Here is a 23,445-nt window from a genome sequence, read left to right as displayed (position 1 = left end):
TAAATGGGCACCAACCCAATGATACAACAATGAGCTTCAACTCACAAAGGGCACTGACCTTGCTAGAAGCACCAACTTTAGATTGTTGCAACACCAATCTTAAACAAATATCAACTCAAAAAAATAGGTCATCACCAGAGTAATAAATCAGTAACTCGTACTGCTTACAAATTCATCAAAGAATGATTCCTGTCAAAATTGCTCGACGCTCTCACTGAAAGAGTCACACAAAACCACCCCAAACACAAACTTCTTAATGTCACATAGATTAACCAGAATTTACCTATCTATTCTAGACATTCACATATAGCTTATACTCCCTTCTGCAATTTCAAACTTGATCACAATAGGTCCGAGAATGAACTTCCATGCATATTAATCTATAACATTAACCTCAAAGCACTTTCCAACAGTCACAATAGAAAAACTTCGAACAGTCTTAGCAGCTGATTGAAATGGCATTATTCTAGAATTCACTTCCTTCATACCATATTTAAAAATAACACAACAGATCAGTATTTGCCACCACTGACTCAATGAAATACCCTGCTCTAAAAATAAATTCTTACATAGATGGAAATCCAATAAAGCCTCAACTCCAAGAAACTAGTCCAAACGTTAACCAGAATTAGAACTCTCCCAAAAATACTTGCAACACATAAAATATGCATTTTTTCAACAATAACAACTTTGCATCTCAGCACCTACCCCCCAGAAAGTGAAATACACACAGAAGCAGATAAGTTTGTCGCCCACACCTCCACAGCAAAAAAAAAAAATTTTTACTCCTTCACCGTGCACACATCATCTTGACTTCCTAATTCCCGACAAAAAGAAGATTCTCAACAAAGAAGCACATCTCCCATTTTTGAGGTACCAAAAAAACATCTCTCTAAATGACTGGGCAAAAAAAGGTAAATATCCTTCTTCGAAAAGAAAATAACCAAGGTAGCTCGATACCCCTAAAAGAATGTCTCTTTCAATTTTAATAAAGTTCTGTTTTTCTTTAGGAAACGAAACATGCTAGTGGTCCCCAAAAACACTCCAGCTGACGTACTCTCAACAAAAAAGAAAACATCATTCAAAAGTAAAACTCACAATTTTGAAGATATTCCAAAACAAACCTCTGTTAGAAGAAACTCCACGAATTCCCAAAGCTTCAGAAACGGTTCTTTAAAACAAAACCGTTACACAAAATTTCCAGCCGCCTCAAACAAAATAAAAAAGAAAGAAATAAATCGTTGATAATGGAAGTGCCAATAATTTTGATTCCAGGTGCTTAATTTCTTGATACAAACTTAGAAGTATAGAGAAAGTCATTGCACTTTAATTAAATCGTAGAAACTCAAAAATAATCGAAAGACCAAACATACTCCACTTTTACATGAAACGCCCCTTTGAAAATTCAAAAGGTGACATCGGCATGAAAGTTGATGTAGCAGCTAACACATTGAAAAGCAAGCACACAACTAGCTGAAATAGACAAGCAGCTAGGTGAAGCAGACAGCCAAGCAGCTGAAGCAACCAAGTAAGCAGCTGAAGCACACAACCAGCCAGCTCAACCAAGCACCTAAGCACCTCAGCCAAGCAAGCAAGTAGCTGGAGCAAGCAACCAGCCAGCTCAACCAAGCACCCAAGCACCTCAACCAACCAACTCAAGCAAATAGCCAAGTAGCTCAAGCACCGCAACTAGTATTTCACTCCAATTCTCTTTTCTGAAGCCTTGACAATTATCCTTTGACATCAATGACAAAATGTCCAACAATGATTATTACTGGTATTTCTTATACTGATTAGTAATAATTAAATATTCTTTCTATTATTGTTTGCCTTGTAATTTTTTGTGCAGTTTTCCACAAAAAATAATTAAGAATTGTAGTGGACTCCATTTGTAAATCTGGAAGGCCTAGCTGCCAAATAGTTTTGCATAGATACTGTAAGTGGATTCTAGAAGGATCACCACCAGATCCCTCATCCATTATTGCTCTAACAACATTGTAACAAACATTGGATGGCATAGCTGCAAAGATCTGCACTTCTTAATTTTGATTGAATAATTGCATGCATAACTCTCGAAGGCCTGCTATCGGAGCCAACATATATATCTTCTAGTTTTGCATACATTAAAAAATATGTATCTTGCTGCCAATAAGTGAATTTAATTGCTAACTGTTCACATCCCTGCTACTGTATGCTCTCACTTTGCCCACATCAGGATCTTGTTGACCAAAAAGTGCTAGTGCTTGTGTTCTACTTTTCTAAAATTTGTAAAGTTAGTTAATATCTCAAATTCAAAAATTACATAAAGAATTCAAAAATACTTGTTTAAGGCCAACATGAAAATCCCCACAAAAATCCCAAAAAATGTGGTTATGCAATTTCCATAAAATATTCCTGATACAATTCAACACAAATTTTGACAATTATTAGACATAAAACCACGCTCCAAATAACTATAACTCAAGGTCCAACAATGTAAATTAAATAAATTGAAGGCAAAATAGATACATCATACAGATACATCATACATACATATATACATACATAATAAACACTAGGTATACCTTTAAGAAATTCAATGTGAGAATATTCCACCAAGGAAAAGGGGTCCACCTTATAATTTCCTTTGATTTGCCAACATAGTCATATGTTAATATAGGAGTATGCCTACAAAATGGGGTTAGGTGCACTATGACTCAACACTCGAAGTTCCAACAACAATCTCACAACCCTTTACTCTTCAGTCCACTAGCAACCCTACTACATTGTTGAACTCTCCCAACACCTTAAAACAAACCCTATATGACTAATGAAGTATCATTTTTTTAATCCTTCTCTTTGACACTTAAATAACACGTTGAACCAAACCTACTATTCAAGCATGTATTATGACTAATTGGATTGTCCACAACAACTCGGAGCAGGGTCATGTTGTGACCTAATTCACACATCGCCCCATCATAGATGGGGACCCCCTTTTTTTTTCTTTTTAGGGTTTTGTTTTAGCTCTGCATATTCATAAACCTTCATTTTAAAGAGAATTTAAGAGTTAGATTTTTGAAGTCATCCTGAGCCAAATTGAGAAATCTTGCTCAGAATTGCATTTAAGTGACATCAAAGTGTTCAGAAGGTTCGAAGAACGAGAATTGCAATTGATTTGGGTCATTTCTGACAATCTGCTATTTTTAGAAATTTTTGCTTTTTCTGCTTTTTTGAAAGTGGCATATGGGTTTTGTTCAAGTCATTTCATTACGACCCATTTTGTCAGAATTTGAAAATCTCACCTCTAAGTATAAAAAGGAGGGCTTCAAAATTTTCGATCTTTTTTGAGATTAATGTTTCAATCCTCATGCCAAATTATTCCTACCCATGTTCTCAGATTTTGAAAATTATGTCTTCAAGGGTAAAAAGCAAAATGCAAACCCTAATTAGGGATTTGTTCCAAAAATCAACCATGTTCTCAGATTTCGAAAATAAGGTCTCCAAGTGCAAATAGCAAAATGGAAATCCAGATTAGGGTTTTTGTTCTAGATAAACCAGCAAGGTATGAACATGGCAGGTATACTTTTGATCATGTCTAAAGGAAGGGATTGGAAATGGCACATTGAAAATTTCACCCAATATTGAAGAAGCAAAAATGGTAGATAAGTTCCACAAGGCTCAAGGTTAGGCAAGTGTAATGGTAGATGATCAGTCAAAATCATCCAAGGATGTCAAGCATGGAAGATGTTTTAGCAAAATCAATGTCTGCCAAGGCATAGGAGAGTTGTCCAAGTGAAATTGTCCGAACAATGTTAAACTCCTACCAAGGGTTAACTAATCCATGACAAGAGTTATTCAAACTCCTGCCTAGGGTTGAGCTTATTCATACACAAGAATGTCTAACAATCTTCTAAGTACACCTCATATCGAAGCTAAAATTGTCCGACAAATGGCAAACTCCTACCAAGGGTCAATTAACTCATGGCGGAAGTTAGCAAACTCCTATGTATGGTCAAGCTTTAATCAAAGAAGAGATGGCAAAGTGTCAAGTTCGCCTTGGCTCAGTATACTCCAAATCTGCCAAACAAAGATGGAAGGACGTCTCCAAAGTCCGCCTTGTCTTAGACTCATCCAAGTCCGCCTTAGGAAGTGTGCAAAAGAAAAATTCAAAGTTCGCCTAGGCAAGGTTGACCATGGCACAAGGAATATGAACAAAGTTCACCAAAGCTTGAGAAAGAAAGTCTAAGGCAATAAAGGGCCCACTCAGACAAGGTCGAAGATGGCATAAAATAAAGATGACATGGCGACATGGCACTCCAATGAAAGAAATATAGCAAGTGTGATGACTTGGCATTTAAAACAATAAAATATATGACATGTCAAGTTCGAACTTCTAGAAGGAGAATAAAGCAAATAAAACTTTCTAAAACATGATGGAAGCTTCTAAGGATAAAATTCAAACTTCTTAGAGGGAGGATAAAACAATATAACTTTCTAATTTTTGAGAATCTTCCAAGCTTCCTTCTAGAAGGCAAAGAGTTCGAATTTCCTAAAGATAGAATAAAACAATAAAGCTTCTAAAAGCAATCCAAGAAGCTATAAAGACAAGGTTTTATCATCACTTCTCTTTGCCAAATTTAAGAAGCATAAGTCCATCTCCAAAATCACTAAGAGTGATCAAGGTAAGCAGCACAAAAACATAAAAGATTATCAGATTCGTGCCAAAATCTAATCATATTATCAGATTAGCCCTACAGAAGTAAAGCAAATTCAAGGGTTTGAAGGAAATAAGTTCGATATTTTCCTCAAATACGCCATTGAGAGCAGTTTGAAGGTGTAAATTCTACCTTGATCATCTCCAAAAGAGGAATAAAAGAAGGTCCAAGGGTTAGAAAGGGGCAATAAAAAAAGTTCAAGTTCGCCATTAACAAGGTTTGCTGAAAAAATTCTGAGTTCACCATTAATCATCCTTGAATCTGCCTTTGGAGAAAGAATCCAAATCTGCAGAGTCTTAATAATCCTTCAAACCTGCACTTCACCTTACTAAGAAAGCAAGACAAATTTGGAGGAAGATACATATCCAAGACTCATCCAAGATCATCATACACAACGAATTGAAGGTTTGCTAGCAAACTTGTGTAAATCCTACCCTAACAAAAAGAAAGTAATCTGAACTCACTTATCCAAGGATTTGGAAGCCAAACGAAATTGTCCAACTGCTGCAATCACGATCAGTAAGGTTGAAGATAACAGACTAAGGGTTTGCTAAGTATCCTAAGTTCTTAATCACTTCTAAACCCGCCTTTGAAGAGAAAGATTGTTCAAATTTGATTCACATGTGGTGATCTTTCAAGTATGATACAAACCTGTCCAAAGCCTATAAAATTCGCCATCAAGATGAGAAATAAAGCATTCCAAGGGTTTGGAAACCAAGCAAAATTGTTTAAACTGCTATCCAAAGCAGAAATCGAAGAAAGTTAGAAGATTGGAGGTTCGTTGGACACAAAGGAATACACATGTTTGCCATAAAGAAAAGTATGAACTTAAGATTGTGTCCAAGCACAAAACTTGTCCAAGGATGTGGGATGTCCGCCCATGTTCAAGGAAGAAAATTCTCAAAATTTGCTAAAGAAATAAGAACAAAGGTGTTTAAACTTCCTCCAATTCCACCTTGGCAAGGATTTTGTCCAAAGAAAACAAGCACAAAATTTGTCCAATAAATTGAGAACTTCGCCTTGTCAAGAGGAAGACATTCAAACATGAAAACTTTTCCATAAAAAATTGACATAACCTCACCTGAGTTGACCTAAGGATGGACAATCAAATATGACACAAGAATAAGTATGCCAATCTTAGGAACAAGATCAAATGGTCTGATCTTGTTCCTAAATCTGCTCATGACAAAAAGACATGACTGTTCAAAAGTTCTTCCAAGAACTGATCCAAGCCATGAATTAGGCAAGACAAACAAGATTCAAGTTTGCCTAAGGGAAAGAAATCAAAACAAATTGAAAGATGATTGTCCAATTGACATGAAGCATGCCAAGACATAGGATGTGCAAATTGAAATAAATTCCTTCCAAAATCACAAACCCTAAGGCGTAAAAATAATTGTCCAAACCCTTGCAAGTCAATCATACACTAACATATTGATTCATCCAAGCATAAATGGAATATGTGAAGATACCTAGCCAGAGACTTAAAATTGAGAATAAATTTGCCATGCCAGAAAGATGAAATTCTGATCATAATTCACAACACTTAGAAAACTTTGTGAAAATTCAAAACTTCTAGAAAGTTCTAGAAGATTCCTAGATAAAGTTGAATTTTTGAGAGAAGAAATAAAACTTTCCATTTTGGAAAGATTAAAACAAAAAAAAAAAAAAATAATTTAAAAATAAATAAAAAACAATAAAACAAATCAAAAATTTCTAAATTTAAGAACCCTAAACTCTATATATTTTTCAGCCAATTTACTTTCACAAATCGTTATTTAGGTAAAAAAATTTGGAGAGCATTGAAAGGAAGTTTTCTCTCAAATTTTATAAAATTTGGATTTTCAAAGAAGAATTGTCCAAAAGAAGATTCTTCTAAGTGTTAAGGATCTAGAAATTTAGCACTTTTCTTTGATTTTAACTTTAAGGCAGATTTTTAGAATCAGAGATAAATTTCAGTCATAAAGAGGATTAAAAAACTCAATTTGACTGAATTTCTTCATCTTTCTGTCTTATTTTTCATTAATTTCTTGGCCAAACCCTTCAGAAAAAAATTTAAAATCTGAAAATAACATGGAGTTTTCATGTGTTTTTACAAGTAGCAATGAAGTTCGCCAGCAAGGGAGCTCAGCTGAAGTCCAAACTCAAGTCCAAGTGGAAGAATATCACTGACACAGATCTCGGGCATGTTGATATGGAAGAATTTAAGAAAAAAATGTATGGACATGATGGACACTTTCCTACACCTGTTGCTCGCAGGATGATGCAAAACGGCGTTGTCCAGGCAACTAGATTCCCACCAGCCAAAGAGTGTCGAATGTGCCTTGCACTATAAAGCACAATCTAGAGAAATCATTGCACCAGATGCAAGGGTCCTGGCTAATCTTTCAGAATTGTCCATCCAGAAAACATTTGGTATACCAAAGCATAGTAAAACCACCTACAAGACTAAAGGACAAGCCCAGAGGGTCTATGATAGTCAGTCTGAACTTTGTGTTGCGAATGTAAACAAGTCTTGGCTTGAGAAGAAAAGACCTCAAGGGAAAGTGCCAAAGTATTTGTTGCATCCATTCTTCAAGGAAGAGTATGGTGACATCATCTTACTATTGAATAGAGTAATGGGCAGCCCTAAGGGTCAGCTATTTGAGGCATGGATGTATTATTTCATGGATGAAATCACTTCGGGAACCAAGTTATTCAACTGATCCCGCATAATCAATGATAACCTTCATGAACAGTTGATGAACTTGGAAAGGACAAAGACATTCCACGTGAATTCTTACATAATTTATTTGCTGGCTGCAACGTACAGATATTCAAGACTGATTTGCAAAGGCATAGTAGGAGGCGGTGAGAATGAATTCCGATCATATGATTGTTATCCTCAACAATAGCTTAAGCAGAAAAGTTTTCCTCAACAATAGCTTAAGCAGAAAAGTTTTCGAGCCCATGACGCATTCCTGATGTACATAACAAGAACACTACAAGGAGGTACTCATAACATACTCTCTCATGAATCTAAAAGTTTGATCAGCTGATATGGATCCTAGTTTATCCAGTTTCCAAAGTTCACCTATATCAGAATACAAGGTTTCACTGGCCGCCCTTACCAATTGCCAATTTACCCAACCAATAGGATGGTCTTGCTGGAAGTTCTCAGACAGTTGGAAACATATCAGAGTTTCAGAAGAGTAAGGCAGAAGGCAGACATATCTTTTCCATTCTTCATTGGAAATATGGAAGAATCTTGTTCAACTGCACAAGCAACTGAGAGTGTCAGGCTTGAAATGCAATGGTACCCTTTCACCTTCTACCAATCCAGAAGCAATTACGATCCTCACAAAAACATCAGATCAGTAAAGGAGGAAAGATTCAAACATAAAGTGGATATAGAAGATTTCTGGGCAAATGTTGTTGATGAGTATGAAATCAGGAAAAGGCTATATTACAGGCTATCTATAAATTTCATCAGAGAAACTCAACCTTTTCTCGTGCCAGATCAGTTAGAAGATAATGGAGAGCATACTCAACTTGGTTTTGATGAGCATGCACATCTTCCTCCTATCAAATGGTCAAAAACAGATCATGCAGACTTAACCACCCTAATGCTACCAGTCATGAAATATACCATGTGGTGGGTTAATCAGCAGTGTTACAGGTTGAAGCAAAAGAATATAACTTTGACTTATAGTCTAATGGGAATAGAAGAAGGATATTCTTCAAATGAAGAAGCAACACAAAATGCCAAACCAAGCAAGAATGCTAAAAGGAAGGGGAAGGCATTTGAGAATGAAAAACCTGCTCAGAAGAAGCAGAGGATAGAGCCATCTCGTTTCGCCACATCAAGGAATGAGAAATACATATTTAATATTGATGATTCATTGGATGAAATAGAAATTCCTTCTTTAGATCATGAAGAAAATGCAAAATCAGTCCATCAGGAAGATGAACAATCACCATCTCCTACTGGCACAAAAATCTTGGACTCGGAGCATGAAACAGATATTGAAGAGGAAGAGTTTCAAGAGGGGATGATTTTTGCTCTCCGGGAATTGCACGTGACATAGAAACAAAGGATAACCAATAGGCAGAAGGCATCGAGCAGCCCATTGTTCCTGAATGGCTGAAGGAGAGATTGAAGATGTACACCAGTAGTAGAAGAAGAAGAAGATGACATGGTAGATTTCTTGGCCAGGTTAGAGAAAACTACTATGAAGAAGCTAGCCAAAAGATTTTCTACCATCCAGAGAGATGAGACAGGCAACAGCACAGTGCATATAGTTGTGCCTTAGGTGAACAAAGCAAAAGTAGACATTGCTCCTCGTGAGTTTGAGATCACTACTTTTGACTTAGGCCAAAGCACAAAGTCCTAAGTAAAAGAGAACTTAGACAATTCACTTGCATCCATGAAGGCAAAATTGGATGAGGAGATAGAAAAGAAAAATTAACATAAGAGAGAAGTTGAGCACTTGAAAGAATATACTCAGTAGTTGACCACTAAGCCGCTTAATAAAGCCAACCCAGAGGTTCTCTCACTTTTAGATTCATAGCAAGAAGTCAAAGGTTCTGAAGAGGATGCAGTGACAACCAGAGAAACCAGGGATTGGATAGAAAATACAAAAGTAGTAGTAGTCAAGTTCATGGAAGGAATATCATCACCATATAAGCAAACTTCTTCTTTGCTTTCTAGGATTGAGAACATGGCAGAAATGTGGGCCGACTTCCAAGATGTCCAGGAAAGAATCATTTCGTGCCTTCAAGAACTCAAAGGAATCTCATCCCAAGAGTTGGTTTATCAGAAGATAATTGAAGCAAGGGCTACTAATGATTTCCACAGTTGGCACTGTTCATTGGTTTCACGGAATGAGGTCTTGGAAAAGGTGAAAATTGATGCTGATAAAATAAAAGAATGGGTAAGGCCCATTCAGGACAAGATTTTCCTTATAGTTGCAGAAATACTTGAGAAAGAAACCATCCGAGAAAGGGATATGCAATTGGAGAATCTAAAGATCAGAACACAAGACATCTTCTTTGCCATCATAGGACCGGTCTTGAAGAGCAACCTGGCTAGAGCATCGAACCTCCTTTCCATCAGAGATGCCTTTCAGAAGCAGCAACTAGATTGGGAATTCACCTTTGCTCTTTGTGCAAATGACTTAGAAGGATTCGAATTCAAGGTCAACCTATTGCCATATGTCATGATGGAAGATGTGGACTAAATTGTGTCCAAGTTCAATGAATATCAGAAGAAAGGGATACAATAGCATCTTGCGCCACTTGTCTCTTTTGTAATTGATCTTTGATATTATTTTAGGAAACTCTATCGAGGGTTGGCTTGTTTAGATCTCATCCGTTGACCTTAGATTGATCTCGGCCGTTTATTTTTCTTTCAAAACTCTATATAAACCCTCATTCTCTCATTTCATTGTGTTGGGGAGAGATTTATGAAATTGTTCCACAGAGCTATTTGAGTAATAAAATATTCATTATCAATATTGTTTTGAAATCTTTTTATTGCTAAATGGTTGCATGGTTACATACTCCCTTCAAGAATTAGATTAGATTTGCTTAAGTAATTTGTTTTCAAGTTGTTAGATGACTGATGAATGATAGATCTAATAAGTATTTATTGGTGAAATCTTTCTCACACCTTTGTTGGATGGATGATTTCCTTTCAATGTGCAAAGTTAGCTTGGGCTTTTAATATGGATGTTTAACTTCTACTTGGAATGATATTGTTCAATTGTTGGTATTCTTTCTAAGTGTGAAAATCTTAAGTATAACCCTAGAAGATTGCACTCGCTTTGCGTAGTTGTCCAAGTGTGGCGAAACAAAGCGTCGTTACCAGTTTCACCCAATCTTTACCGTCTCTTGAGTTCATAGGAATAACTTAGGAATAGCATAGAATCCTTGAACCCTCATCCTTTTTATCTTTTTTAGTCCTAAACCAGAAAATCCAAAAACATAGAGCATAAATTATCAAATCTGCCTAAGTTCAACTCGTGAATGATACCAGTCGATAAGCGTAAGTCCCCCTTGAGATTTTCAGCACACACTACCCAAGAAGCTATCCCACTAAAGTCGCTTGTTCGCAGATATAGACCTTGGAGTCACCTTGTGGTCTTTCTCGCAATCTTGACACAAGTAGTGATTTTGTTCAGGAGAGGATAGAATATCCTTGTGGTATTTTATTCTAAGTGTTCAGTAGATGATAAAATGTCCACCAACAGGTCAGAAATCATATGGTCGTTTGCGATGAATTTGCCCAGAAGCAAATTAATCCAGCCAAGCTTCCTTCAACATCCAAAATGGAAATTGCCTTGCCACTCTCAATTTCACATTGAAAAGTGTGTTGTCTCTCAATATGTCATGCTTAACTTATTTACAACTTAGATTGTTGGCACACTATCCAAAGCTCTCTAGAACAAAGTAATATATTCAATTTCCATACTTGAAGTTAATAGTTTACTTGACATTAAGTGAATGTTTTCTATATGGTATTGATCTACTTGTTGCTTGTCCAATGTTGAAGGCCTAATTATCTGATGTACAAACCATCTCCTGACCATCTGATCTGCTTCAAATCATTCATATATTTCTACCAATATAGACCCTAATTTTAACTAATCATTCCTAAAGAATCACATTCACAAAAATAAGAAAACCATGCATTAAACAGTGATATCTATTTCAATAAATTTCCGCCGACTGTTCGATATCTTTGCCTGATATAACTTTGCAAACCTACACCTAGGGAATGAATGCCCAAAAGATTCAGGGATCCATACAGCTTATGTTAATTGCACCATTTTTTCTAAGACAACTGACAAGGAATTTATTTTGTACTAAAATCCATTTAAACCTTCTATGTTGAATTCTACACCTTGTGCCTAGATTTCTGCAAATATTTTTAAGCATCCCATAGATGTCAAATCCCCTTCCCCATATACCAATTATATGCTAGATTGTTTGGCTAACCGGAGAGAATCTTGAAGAAATGCAAATATATAGATTGATTTTTCTAAGATAGAACTAATAAGGAGTTTACTCCATACTAAAACTTCAACTACTGCTTTTGTTTTGTCAAGGAAGTTATTTAGAATGGAATCCAGGCTCAATTGCATCCATCATTTGCAATAATAATGCATAATTGAAAGCATTACTATAATGCTAGATTCGGTTATTCCAATTTAGATTTCTACCACTATGGCTTTTCTCATGCTCCTCCATTTACAACATGCTTTATTGGATTCCACACCTCAGGGCTACAATCTATGAATTTATTTTCCTAAGACAGCAATTCTAGTTTCACATTGCTTCAAGGTGTTGTGCATTTACATTACCTACAGGTTTTGAAAACTCTACAGAATATGATTCATTGCTATTTGGAGTTTGATTTACTTATCTATGATTCCAGAAGATGAAAAACAAATTATAATACTAGTCAGATGAAATGTCACCTGTTCTAACTACTTCAGCTACTTCATTCAAAAAGCCAGTTTCCTTGAAGCCTCTTCTTTGCAAACCATCCTGCAACATTGAATAATAAGACCACTTCAGACGGTCAGAGTTTTAAGTAGTAAAATGAAAATGAGCTTCGGAAGCGAGATGCAGTAAGAAACTCTTGCAAATATATATAGTCTAAGAACATAAGATGATAAGACTACTACTTTATAAATGCAATTTTAAGTTTACTCAAATAATAGCATGCATAGGGTTGCAAATGGCCCATGGGACTGTAAAAGATACAATGAACGGAGTCTACAATATGTGTAATAAAGCAATATGCACAAGGAAAACAAGCCAAAACCAAAAACAAATCAGCAGACTGGTTAAAGGGGAACAAATATCAGTTAAAATAAAGCATTTGGGTATCATTTATTAAAGTCAGCCAGGATCTATCCACAAAAAAAAATTATCTGTAGAAGTATGACTTCAGAAACACTATAATATTAAGAACATCAAGAAAAAAAAAAGCAAGATAGACAAGCATGCCTTACTTTTGCCAGCTGCAAAATATCTTCTGCTATATGTTTAAACAGTCCATCTCGGAAAGGAGTCTTCAAACCCATCTTTATAACCTAACATATCCACATTTTATTCTGAGGTAAGGTATTTGAAGGCAAATTGAGCATAAAAATAACATCAAAGACAACTCTGCAGATTAAGTATATTTGTCCAAGATTAAAATGCATATCCTTTAATGTACTACATATGCATCTACAATAAATCCTTAAACTGCATGATGTACCAAAAAGAAAAACGGAAGAACCAATCAGCTTCTCTAAAAAATCAAATGTTCTTAAAGTGCACAAGATTGCAAAATAGCAAGTCTTTTGTATTAACTCTGCAAGTACACTGCAGTATATGAAAAGCACAAACACAAATTCTTAAGAACATGTTAACACATTTTTGTGGGATTTCTAATCCATTGTTGCCTGATTGCACTTACGAAGCACATATGCATTTTGCCATATCAATATGCTCCAGATATTCAACATACTTTTGTGAAAAATTGGATTATAGAGCTCACTTGAATTCACACTGAGGGAATTTTATTTTTTAACAAATGTTATGGGAATTATATAAGCACTAGAAAACTAAATGCCATTTCACATTCTAGGAAATAGAAACCCATCCCCGTAAATTTCTTTTATCATATAAATGTTGATTGTGTACACTAGAAACGACGACTAGCTGTTTGCTTGAACAGTAGACTTAGACAGCTTGGCCTTGCATCAGATATTTTAGTACAGTTTGGAATCAACCATGATACATCTAAGATAAACTACTTAATGATACAGAACCTTAGAGGCAATAAGGTACCATTGAATACCTTTTCCCCTTAAGTTCCCCTAACCCATGAGAAACACTTTTAGCAAAAGGGATTCATCTTATGAAAAAACAATTATCTTTAACATTCCTTAATTATAGTGATTGATAAGGAGTGCAGCTTGAGCCAAAATTGTCAAGCATGCACAATCTATTAAATGGAAGAGTCCAATTAGGAAAATAGACTATTTGTATCTATCTAGCACTCACAAAGACTGCTGCCATGATCTCTCTATGCACTTGCTTAGTAAAATCAAAATCTCAATCTCCTCTCTAAAACTATTTGTCACAATAGGTTTAGGTTCTTCAAAAAATACATTATCTTGTTGACAGAATCAGATCAAGTTGTCACTCTTGCTGTAAAAAGTTCATATATATCTAATGGAGAACCTTTAGGAGCTCCATCTAGGACTTGAACTCACCCAGCCACTTTAGGGGATGCAAAGTGCCATAGACTTGTTTAGAGATAGATCTTGTTTGTTGGGCTATATAATATTCATATATTTGTATTCTTTGTCATAACCTTTGGCAAGTTACTAGAGTCGTCTAAAAAATAGAGGCACTAAATCTTCCATGGATCAATGTCGAAAAAGTTTTTGTAAGATGCTCTATGTCCCTAAGCTCTACTTATGCCATTCAAGTACAATAGAGATATGACTTGAATATTTATAATTAGGACTGTATTGTCCTCTCTTTCATTTCATACTCGGAGAAGTTTCATTACATCACATTTTGGGGAACCCAAAGACAACCCTTATCACATGTTCCAAATATACAATGCCATCACTGAATATTAAAGATAAATCAATGAATAAAAGACAATGTTTCCATTCATGAATGAGGCTAGTGAAGATGACAAGGGAATTCCTAACAATGTTGACTTCATTCACCTATATGCTTTCATCAACCCATCTTCACCCAAATATGTCAACAACATTTAGGAAGTACTTGCTATTTATCTCAAGTTCAAACCAAGGAAACTCGAGGATGCGTCCCTGGCCTGAAAACCCATGTTCCAGTCCCGAGGACGTTTCGGGGACTTGGGGACGGCTAGGGGACGTTCCCCCCCGTCCCCGAATTGCTGGAATTTGGAGGGGACGTCCCCAAAACGGGAGGACGTTTGCCTTAACTGTGGGGGACGTTCGTACGTCCCAACAATGGTTGGGACATCCCCAATCCATCTCAAGGACGGCTGGACGGCCCCCATAGCTAAATGTTCCACCAAGTCTGAAAGATGTTCCCTATAACTTGTGATGTGTCAAGAAGTGCCACTATCAATCAACCAAGTGCTGCTATCGATTGGAACATTGGTAGATAGGGCAGAAATGAATACAAACCCTTCTTGATTGTTCCTAGATTCCTTTTGAGGAGATACTTCACCAACATTCACCATAGAAGCATGTTGCTTTGGCCTTGTCAAACAATCTCTTGCATAGTGGCCATACTTGTCACATCTGAAACATTGGACGTGGGAGAGATCTTTATTCTTCTTAGTATTAGGTGCAGAAACTAAACTTCTATCTCTGTTTCTATTGAAGTTGCCTTTTCTCCCGTCTCTTCCTTTCTTCTTTGTAGTTTGAGTGGCTAGAACACGATTGTCTTCATTGTGAGAGTTTCGACCATTTTCCCTTGCAGCCAATCTAGATTCTTCTTGGATACAATCTACATGAAGACGATAAAACTTGGGAAATTTGGATCTCCCACTAACACTTTGAATAAACAGTTCCCAAGATTGAGGAAGACCATTCAATGCCAACATGACTAGGTCTTTGTCCACAACTTGATCTCCAATGGCGCTTAGTTGATCTCTTAACTCAGTAATCTTCATGAAGTATGATATGACTTCGCCATCTTGATTTGATGAAGTTGTTGTGTTGTTGATCTCATAAAGTCCTTCCAAGGTTTTGAACATATCTCTAGCAGTTGACATCTTGGAGATAAGAGGCACTAAATAATCCTTCACTGAATCAATCAACATCTTCTTGGTCTTTATGCCATTCTTCTTCATTTGAAGTTTCTCAACTTCATCGGCTGGTTTAGATATATCATCTTTTTCGACGAACTCAAGAAGATGATTTTTTTCTAGTGCAATTAGAATTCTATATTTCCATGAAGTGAAGTTTGTTGCACCTTCAAGCCTATCTTCAACCTTAAGTCCGTTCACCATATTGACGCTAAGAATTACTCCTTAGTGTTGAAACATGATAGCTTCGTTAAGATAAATGATTGAATGAGAGATACATGAAGTCTCTCATTCAATCATCTATCTCATCAATGAATAATGATAGACTTCATTTATATATATCCTTTGTAATCTTCATTCAGATTTCTTGTAATTGCAAATACATTTCATGATCAGTCTGCATATACCGATATGTATTTTCTCGAATGATCGAGCACATGATCATATTGATATACTTATGCTTAATTACCATTCACGATCATGAAGAGATCGTATTAGACTTGATCGGGTTATCGTGTATAATAACCATGCAACAATGTCAATACTCCTAACATCCTGATTGGTATCGGATTGGATAACAAAAGGTATTTAAGCACCGATTAGTATCGAGCATTATCTGTATTAAACCGATTGGTATTTGTTATGCGCCAACACCGATTCATATCGATATGATCATGTGTTATCAAGAGGCACGATCAAGTGTTACCTTGATCGGCCATGTCTAAAAGACATGTCCGATCAAGTTAACACTTGATCAAACAATATCATCATATATATGCCAATCGATGGATGAGTGATAAATCATCGAAATTTATTAATGTTCTATCACACCCACCTGCACAAAACAAAGTATAATCAGCAATATTCATTGAAGCAATATATATACAATTAGAATTTAAACACAAATAAATATACCTTTGAGCATTTGAACATAGATTTGAATACCATTTACACTTACGATGACAAGAAGAATAGAGAACTTTGCTTCTTTAAAGAAATCTGATCACGATCTTCTTAAACCCGCTCTAATACCATGTTAATTTTATGATCAGATTAATAGAATGCAGATATAAGAAAATCAATAAAATTTGCACAACATATACCTTAGGAAAACCCTCTAACATGAGGGAGAAAAACCAGGCAACAAATGTCTCTTATTATATTAATCAAATAGCAAGATGTCTTTACAAAAAAATCGCTCCACCGCTTGAAGCTAGATGTATGAAACAATCCACACTTGATGTTACACAAACTGTTGGTGGTGATATTCGATTTGCTGTGTAAGATTGGACTGCACTAAATATTATTTGAACTGCTGTGTATGATATTCGATCTCCCTTGAATGTGCGGGCTATGATTGTGTGTGTATATTGATTGCCAAGGAGGGGAGAATCGATCTCCCTTTATACCCGAGCAAAGGTGACTCTTTATCAATAGTCGGCTCCCTACGAACCAAGACCACCCTTCATTAGAGCACACTGACCTTTCATAAGGCTGGCGGACTTCTCCAAAAGTTGGCCCCCCTTAATACCTGTGGGTTGGTGCTCACAAATCAGTCAAGGAGTTGATGCCTCTACAATTTTTGTAAAAGAAATAATATATTAGCATTCATTTGACATAGTTTTCTCCCATTTTGGGTTTCCACATGAAAATTGTGTTCATAGTGTACTTTGCTATGTGTATGTTTATTTGAAGTAGTAAACTTGCTTCAAATCATCTTATACCTGTGGGTTGGTGCTCAGAAATCAGTCAAGGGGTTGGTGCCTCTACAAATTTTTGTAAAAGAAATAATATATTAGCATTCATTTGACATGGTTTTCTCCCATTTTGGGTTTCCACATGAAAATTGTGTTCATAGTGTACTTTGCTATGTGTATGTTTATTTGAAGTAGTAAACTTGCTTCTGTTGATTTTAGTCTTTTAGATTAATACAATACTCAGAAAATAGAGATTTATCTTAATTTCCAGATTAATATTAATTGCTGTTAGTGTTTAGGAATTTCCAGAATTAAGCAAAAGTAGAGAAATGGACAGAATCAACACACAACACACAAGTACCCTAGGAAAACCTCCTAGGACGAAAAACTCAGCAAGAAAGATCCTCAGATCTGATTATGCTTTAGCACAATGTTCTGATTACAATACTTATCTCAGATTGTTGTCCAATCAGCAAGTTGTCAAGGTGATGTAGAGTGATGCCCTAGCTGTAGATGACCAAGACATCCATCAGCAGAAGATAACTTCAACAGGCTGAAGCAGCATGTAGATAAATGTTCTTGCAGTTCACCAAGGAGCAGATTCGCAAAGTGTAGGAGGGCAGATCGCATTTAGGAGCAGAGCAGATCGCATTGTATGAGATATTAAATTGCTTTACTTCATTTTGATGCACCCACATATATATCTTCCTCTAGATGTAAAATCCTCTAAAGTCGGCTTAGTATAAGTAAAATTTATTTATTACATTAGCATGTTTCATAAAGCCACATCAAGTGGCGTGAGGATAGGGTCTGCCCTATTTGAAGTTGGCGTGTAAGAGAGGGCCCAACCCTAGAGGTGGCGTGTGAAGGAAAAGGGCCCAGCCCTAAGAGTGGCGTGTGAGGGAAAAAGGGCCCAGCCCTAAAGAGCGGATTCCAATTCTGCCTTAGGCAATTGGAATCCGCTCTTCTCCCTAATTAAAACTAACACTCCCTCTTAATTAGGGAGAAGAGAATATAATCAGAATATCGCTATCTTCCATCTTGCACACAAGCAAAGAATGGATTACATAATCAGAACATAGTAGACTTCCATCTTGCACACAAGCATAGAATGGAATTACTTAATCGGAGGTCTTCCATCTTGCACACAAGCAAAGATTGGAATTACATAACAAAAGATCTTTTCATCTTGCACACAAGCAAAGACTGAAGCCACCTTACATTGCCCGCAAAGGGTGGTGAGGATCTTTTCTACCATCTTACATTGCCCGCAGAGGATGGTAACAATTATTCTTCTCCCTGAGAAGACTACCACCTTACATTGCCCGCAGAGGGTGGTTGATGCATCACTGAGGATGAGTCTCCCTCTCAACCAAGGTCTCATTTTCTGAAATCCCAAGCCTGTCTCTAAAGTTCACAAACTTCACCTTGGATAGAGGCTTGGTGAGGATATCTGCAACCTAATCATCAGTGTTGACATACTTCAACTGAATAGCACCTCTTTGCACCATATCTCGAATGAAGTGATAATGAGTTTCCACATGTTTTGACCTGTCATGAAACACTAGATTGACAGACATCTTGATGCAACTCTGATTATCACAATGTATAACTATAGGTACCCAAGGTTGTCCAAACAACCCAGCAAGAAGCTTACGAAGCCACGTTGCTTCTCTAGAAGCAACACTTGCTGCAATATACTCAGCTTCAGTTGTACTTAGTGCAACAAAGGATTGTTTTCTGCAAGCCCAAGAGATCACTGCGGATCCTAAGCTGAAACAAATGTCAGAAGTGTTTTTCCTGTCTTTGACACTTCTAGCCCAATCTGCATCTGAATAACCTTCCAAGGTTATTGAAGTGTTAAGTGGATACTTCAGTCCATAACCAATTGTGCCTCGCAAGTATCTTAGGATGTGCTTGGCTGCAACAAGATGAACATGTTTGGGCATGCTCATGAACTAGCTAAGAGCATTCACTGCATAGCATATGTCTGGTCTAGTGTTAACTAGATACATCAGTGATCCAATCAATTGCCTGTACTCTGATGGATCTGCAAAATCAGAGTTAGCTGCAGAAACACTTAACTTCTTTAAGTTAGATTCTATAAGAGTAGACATAGGTTTACAATCCATCATTCTAAATCTTTTCAAAATATCAATAATATACTTTCCTTGACTTAGAAAAATTTTGTTAGATCTTTGCCATACTTCTAAACCTAGAAAATAATGCATTAGACCTAAGTCCTTCATTTCAAATTTTGAAGCTAATTCTTTCTTACATCTAATAATAAGTTCATCTTTACCAGTAAGAAATAAATCATCCACATATAGAACTAGAATTAGCATTTCATCATTAGATATCTTAAAGTAGATGTTAGAGTCAGCATCATTTTTACAAAATCCTAAACTTAGCAAGTACTTATCAATTCTTTCATACCAAGCACGAGGGGCCTGTTTGAGGCCATATAGAGCTTTCTTCAATCTGCACACATGAGTTTCTCTATCCTGAATCTTATAACCCTCAGGTTGTTCAATATAGACTTCTTCCTCAATGACACCATTAAGGAAGGTAGTCTTAACATCCATTTGATGTAGCTTCCAACCTCTAGCTGCAGCAATAACTATTATAGTTCTAATAGAGGTATATCTAGCAACAGGAGCAAATGTTTCTTCATAGTCTATGCCTTCCTTTTGAGAAAAACCATGAGCTACAAATCTAGCCTTATATTTTTCAATACTGCCATCAGCATCATGTTTAATTTTGAATAACCATCCAAAGGAAACAACAGATTTACCTTTGGGTCTAGGCACAATGTCCCAGACATCATTCTTGATGATTGACTTATACTCTTCATCCATAGCAAGCTTCCAGGCATGATGGTTCAAGGCTTCTTCAACATTGCATGGCTCAGACTCAATGAGATTGCACATTAATGCAACGTAGTTGGAGAATACTTGAGGTCTCTTGGTTTCTCGGAAAGTGCCACTGGGAGCTGCAAATCTTTCAGCGTCTTGAAGGGTGTTTCTTACCCAAAGTGGCCTCTTTTTGCTAACAACGATGTCACTAGGTATATCAGTGGGATTCATAGGCTTCGGTGGATCATTATGCTCTTCTTGAGGTGGAGGTTCAACAGGCTCCCTTTGAAACTCAAGGTTAGCATCAACATTCATATCTTGATTGTCATTAACTTCATCAATAACAAGAGAACCTTTTGATTTCTTAAAGGCAATATCTTCTTCAAAAGTAACATCCCTACTTACCTCGACATACCTTTGACCTGGAATATAGATCCTGAAGGCCTTGGAGGATTCACTGTATCCAACTAGCATGTCTTTCTTCCCGAAGGGCTCCAACTTGGTTCGCTTTTCCTTGGGCACATGAACATAAACAGGACTTCCAAAAATTCTTAAGTAACTGATGTCAGGTTTGGATCCTGTGAAGGCTTCTTCAGGAGTCATATTCTTTAGAACAGGGTGAGGACATCTATTCTGAATATATACTGTTGTTCTAGAAGCCTCAACCCATAGAAAGGTCTGCAAATCTTGATCATGAATCATAGCCTTTGCAGCCTCAACAATTGTTCTATTCTTCCTTTTAGCAACTCCATGTTGCTGAGGATTGTATGGAGCACAGAACTCCCTCTTAATTCCTGTCTCAATACAAAAATCATGAAAGCTACCAGAGGTATACTCACCTCCATTGTCAGATCTTAAACATTTAATTCTTTTACCAGAGGTGTTTTCAGTCAATGCCTTAAACTCTTTAAATCTACTTAAGACTTCATCAGATTCTTTAGATTTCAAGAAGTAGATCCAAGTTTTCTTAGAGAAATCATCTATGAAGATTAGATAATAAAGAAATCCACTAGGAGATGCTATAGAGATAGGACCACATAAATCAAAGTAAACAAGTTCTAGTTTATCTTTAGCTCTACTTTCACTTTTATGAAAACGGCTTTTAACATTTTTACCTATAGCACAACTTTTGCATGTATCATCATGAATTTGACTGAGTTTAGGCATACCTTTGACTAACTTTCCAAAGGAGGGAAGTGCTTGATAGTGTAAGTGTCCAAGTCTTCTATGCCATAGCTCACAAGATTCGGGAGCCTCATTAATGAGGGCTTGAACAGTGTTAGTAGAGAGCTTATATAAACTATCATATCTATTACCAATTACACGAGCAGATTTAAAACTAGATTTCTTAGGCCAAGCAAGTACTTTTCTCTCAGAAAATGCAATTTGATAACCTTTATCTTCTAGAGCAAAAATGGAAATTAAGTTTCTTTTAATTCCAGGAACAAATAAAATATCACTAAGGTGAAGTGAAATACCAGAGTCTAAATTTAAAAGTAGTGCCAAAACCTCTTACCGAATATCGAGCATCGTCACCAATTACCACATGTAGACTGGTATCCTTTTCTACTAAGTCTGAAAGGTGATCGCAGTAGCCTGTGATGTGTCTGGAAGCACCACTGTCAATCAACCATGTGTTACTGTCTGTGGGTATGCTGCTTGACAGGGCAGAGATGAATAAGAAGTCATCATTTTGTTCTGAGACTTCATTTAGGTTGGCTTCTCTTTGTGTAGGATCATTCTGACATTCTTTAGCATAGTGACCAAATTTGTCACCTCTGAAACATTGAACACGAGAGATAGCTCTTGGCTTCTTCCAAGAATGCTGAGAACTAGGTGGTCTGAAATCTCTATTCCTCTTGGGATAATACTTCTTCCAATTTTCACCTTTCTTGCATTGGGCTACAAGCATGTGTTGATCATCTACTTGAGGACTTTTGAGTTGCCCCCTTGTGATAAGACGTCACTCTTCTTGAATGCAATCATTCTTAAGGCGATCAAGGGTAGATAACTCAGTTCTACCACTTATGGTTTGAATAAAGGACTCCTATGAGTGTGGTAGACCATTTAAGGCAATTATAACAAGATCCTTGTCTTCCATGTTATGTCCAATTGAACCTAGCTAATTCTTTAGTTCTAAAATCCTCATAAAATAAGACATAACAGAATCTTCTTTTGAGATTTTGATATTAAGTAATTGTTGTCTTAAAGTAATTGCCCTACTAAGATTGTTAATTTCATAGGTACCTTGTAGATGACTGAATATTTCTCTTGCAATAGTGAATGTGGCAATGGAGGTGACTAGGTGGTCTTTAACTGAATCAATAAGGAGCTTTCTAGCCTTGACAGCATCCCTTTTGAATTGCTTTAGCTCAGCTGCATTCGTAGGTTCAGTCAGCTCTTTCGCTTCTATGAAGTGAAGAAGATCTTCTTCCTCTAGAGCAACCATGATTCGAACCTTCCATGCAGCAAAGTTGAGATTTCCATCAAGCCTATCTTCACCTTTCAGCCCCATTGACCTGATCTGTGAATGAGACAACAATCTGGAAATAAAAGAGTACTAAATTCTGAAATCTGAAAGTTGCTCTAACCTATAGCTCTGATACCATGTTGACTTTAGTCTTTTAGATTAATACAATACTCAGAAAATAGAGATTTATCTTAATTTCCAGATTAATATTAATTGTTGTTAGTGTTTAGGAATTTCCAGAATTAAGCAAAAGTAGAGAAATGGACAGAATGAACACACAACACACAAGTACCCTGGGAAAACCTCCTAGGAGGAAAAACCCAGCAAGAAAGATAACTCAGATCTGATTATGCTTTAACACAATGTTCTGATTACAATACTTATCTCTGATTGTTGTCCAATCAGCAAATTGTCAAAGTGATGTAGAGTGATGCCCTAGTTGTAGATGACCAAGAAATCCATCAGCAGAAGATAACTTCAACAGGCTGAAGCAGCATATAACTAAATGTTCTTGCAGTTCACCAAGGAGCAGATTCACCAAGTGTAGGAGGGCAGATCACATTTAGGAGCAGAGCAGATCGCATCGTATGAGATATTAAATTGCTTTACTTCATTTTGATGCACCCACATATATATCTTCCTCTAGATGTAAAAACCTCTAAAGTCGGCTTAGTGTAAATAAAATTTATTTATTACTTTAGCATGTTTCATAAAGCCACATCAAGTGGCATGAGGATAGGGTCTGCCCTATTTGAAGTTGGCGTGTGAGAGAGGGCCCAGCCCTAGAGGTGGCGTGTGAAGGAAAAGGGCCCAGCCCTAAGAGTGGCGTGTGAGGGAAAAAGGGCCCAACCCTAAAGAGCGGATTCCAATGTTGCCTTAGGCATTGGAATCCGCTCTTCTCCCTAATTAAAACTAACAGCTTCAAATCATC

At 36.7% G+C, this 23,445-nt stretch overlaps 1 protein-coding gene across 5 annotated transcripts in view; it reads right to left on the bottom strand.

Moving 5' to 3' along the window:
• LOC131034270 (glutamate--cysteine ligase, chloroplastic) overlaps positions 1 to 23,445 on the bottom strand; it is a 229,499-nt gene that overhangs the window by 31,055 nt on the left and 174,999 nt on the right. For 2 of the 5 annotated variants that reach the window (XM_057965711.2, XM_059213989.1), the window contains exons 14-15: positions 12,698 to 12,778; positions 12,158 to 12,227 (exon numbers count right to left, since the gene is read on the bottom strand). In XM_057965711.2, the coding sequence (XP_057821694.1) occupies positions 12,158 to 12,227; positions 12,698 to 12,778 (151 nt within the window). Of the gene's footprint in view, positions 1 to 1,793; positions 2,395 to 12,157; positions 12,228 to 12,697; positions 12,779 to 23,445 lie in introns of those variants that run through there. The other 3 variants (XM_057965712.2, XM_057965714.2, XM_057965713.2) reach the window with 3 other exon arrangements.

Source organism: Cryptomeria japonica, chromosome 11 (assembly GCF_030272615.1).
Source record: "Cryptomeria japonica chromosome 11, Sugi_1.0, whole genome shotgun sequence".
NCBI classification, from domain to species: Eukaryota; Viridiplantae; Streptophyta; class Pinopsida; order Cupressales; family Cupressaceae; genus Cryptomeria; species Cryptomeria japonica.
Note: the sequence above shows the minus strand (reverse complement) of the source record. Positions and strands in the feature narration are given on the sequence as shown.